The sequence below is a fragment of the Galeopterus variegatus genome, unplaced genomic scaffold (genome assembly GCF_000696425.1).
Source record: "Galeopterus variegatus unplaced genomic scaffold, G_variegatus-3.0.2 Scaffold724, whole genome shotgun sequence".
Classification (NCBI taxonomy): domain Eukaryota; kingdom Metazoa; phylum Chordata; class Mammalia; order Dermoptera; family Cynocephalidae; genus Galeopterus; species Galeopterus variegatus.
Genome location: NW_007726835.1, coordinates 35,066 through 36,028, shown reverse-complemented (window position 1 = coordinate 36,028; position 963 = coordinate 35,066). Strand labels below are relative to the sequence as shown.

The window sequence follows — 963 nt, the reverse complement described above, 5'->3', positions numbered from 1 at the left end:
TGGCAGGGTGGGGGTGCACCATCGGCTGCCAACCCGACCCTGCCTCAGGTTCCTGCCTGTCTCCTCATCTAGCAGGAGACTTCCACACCAGGTCTGGGCACCTTTTTCACCCTTGGCTTCTGCAGCTGCCTTGTGATTTATCTGTACCTCAACCCCAGTGAGATGGAGTACGTGCTTCCGACCTAGCGCAGCCACAGAACTTATCAGCAGCTCCGGTTCATCCCCTCCCACCCCCTGAGCTGCACAGTTAGGGCTTACTGCCTGCTTAACTACCACCCACACTCCAGGCTCCACCCAGAGATTAAAAATCTTCATTTAAAGCCAAGAGGGATGTCACCGTTTTGAATACCAGTCCAAAACTTGAGTGTGTGGAGTGTCACTTTTTTGGTTCTAAATCAGCGTATTTCAGACTCCAACCCCTCTCCCCGCTTCCTGGTGGACTGGGAGGAAATTCTATCTCAGTCATCCTCGGGTCCTCCCCCATTGCCTTTCTCTGTTCCATCTGGCTCTGCAAATGTCCCAGGTCAAATCATGGGAGGCCTCTGAAGATACTGGGCTCCGGTCCACGTGGTCTCAGGAGGGTCCCCTGCTGCCTCACCCACCCACCCCCTCCACATTCTCAACTCCTGCATGGTACATGCAGCCCGGGTGTCTTAGGTGATGCGGGGAACCCCCAGGCCTCGGGTCTGACCCACACTGCTCCCCTCTGAGGTCTTGTCACCAAGCAGGACTCGGGTCCCTGCTGCTCATAGGAACGTGGTACTCTTCTTGGGTGCTGGGGATCTGCCTTAGGTCTTTACGAAGGTGGGGATATGCCAGTGACCCCCCGCCCCAGCCTCCCACTGGTTCACTCTGTGCCTGCCCCAAATGCCCTGAGGGAAGACGAAGCTTGACTGCGAGCTTGAAATGAGGGTCAAGAAAGACAGAGAAGGGCCGGCCCGGTGGCGCACTGCTACAGTGCGC

General features: G+C 56.9%; 1 protein-coding gene across 1 annotated transcript in view; it reads left to right on the top strand.

Annotated features, from left to right (window-relative positions):
- The window catches only part of TEX35 (testis expressed 35), a 10,070-nt gene extending 9,745 nt beyond the window's left edge, over positions 1-325 (top strand). Inside the window, exon 9 of the mRNA XM_008571817.1 lies at positions 187-325. Within this exon, the coding sequence (XP_008570039.1) occupies positions 187-238 (52 nt within the window). The 3' untranslated portion in view covers positions 239-325. The remainder of the gene's footprint in view (positions 1-186) is intronic.
- Positions 326-963: the final 638 nt, after the last annotated feature.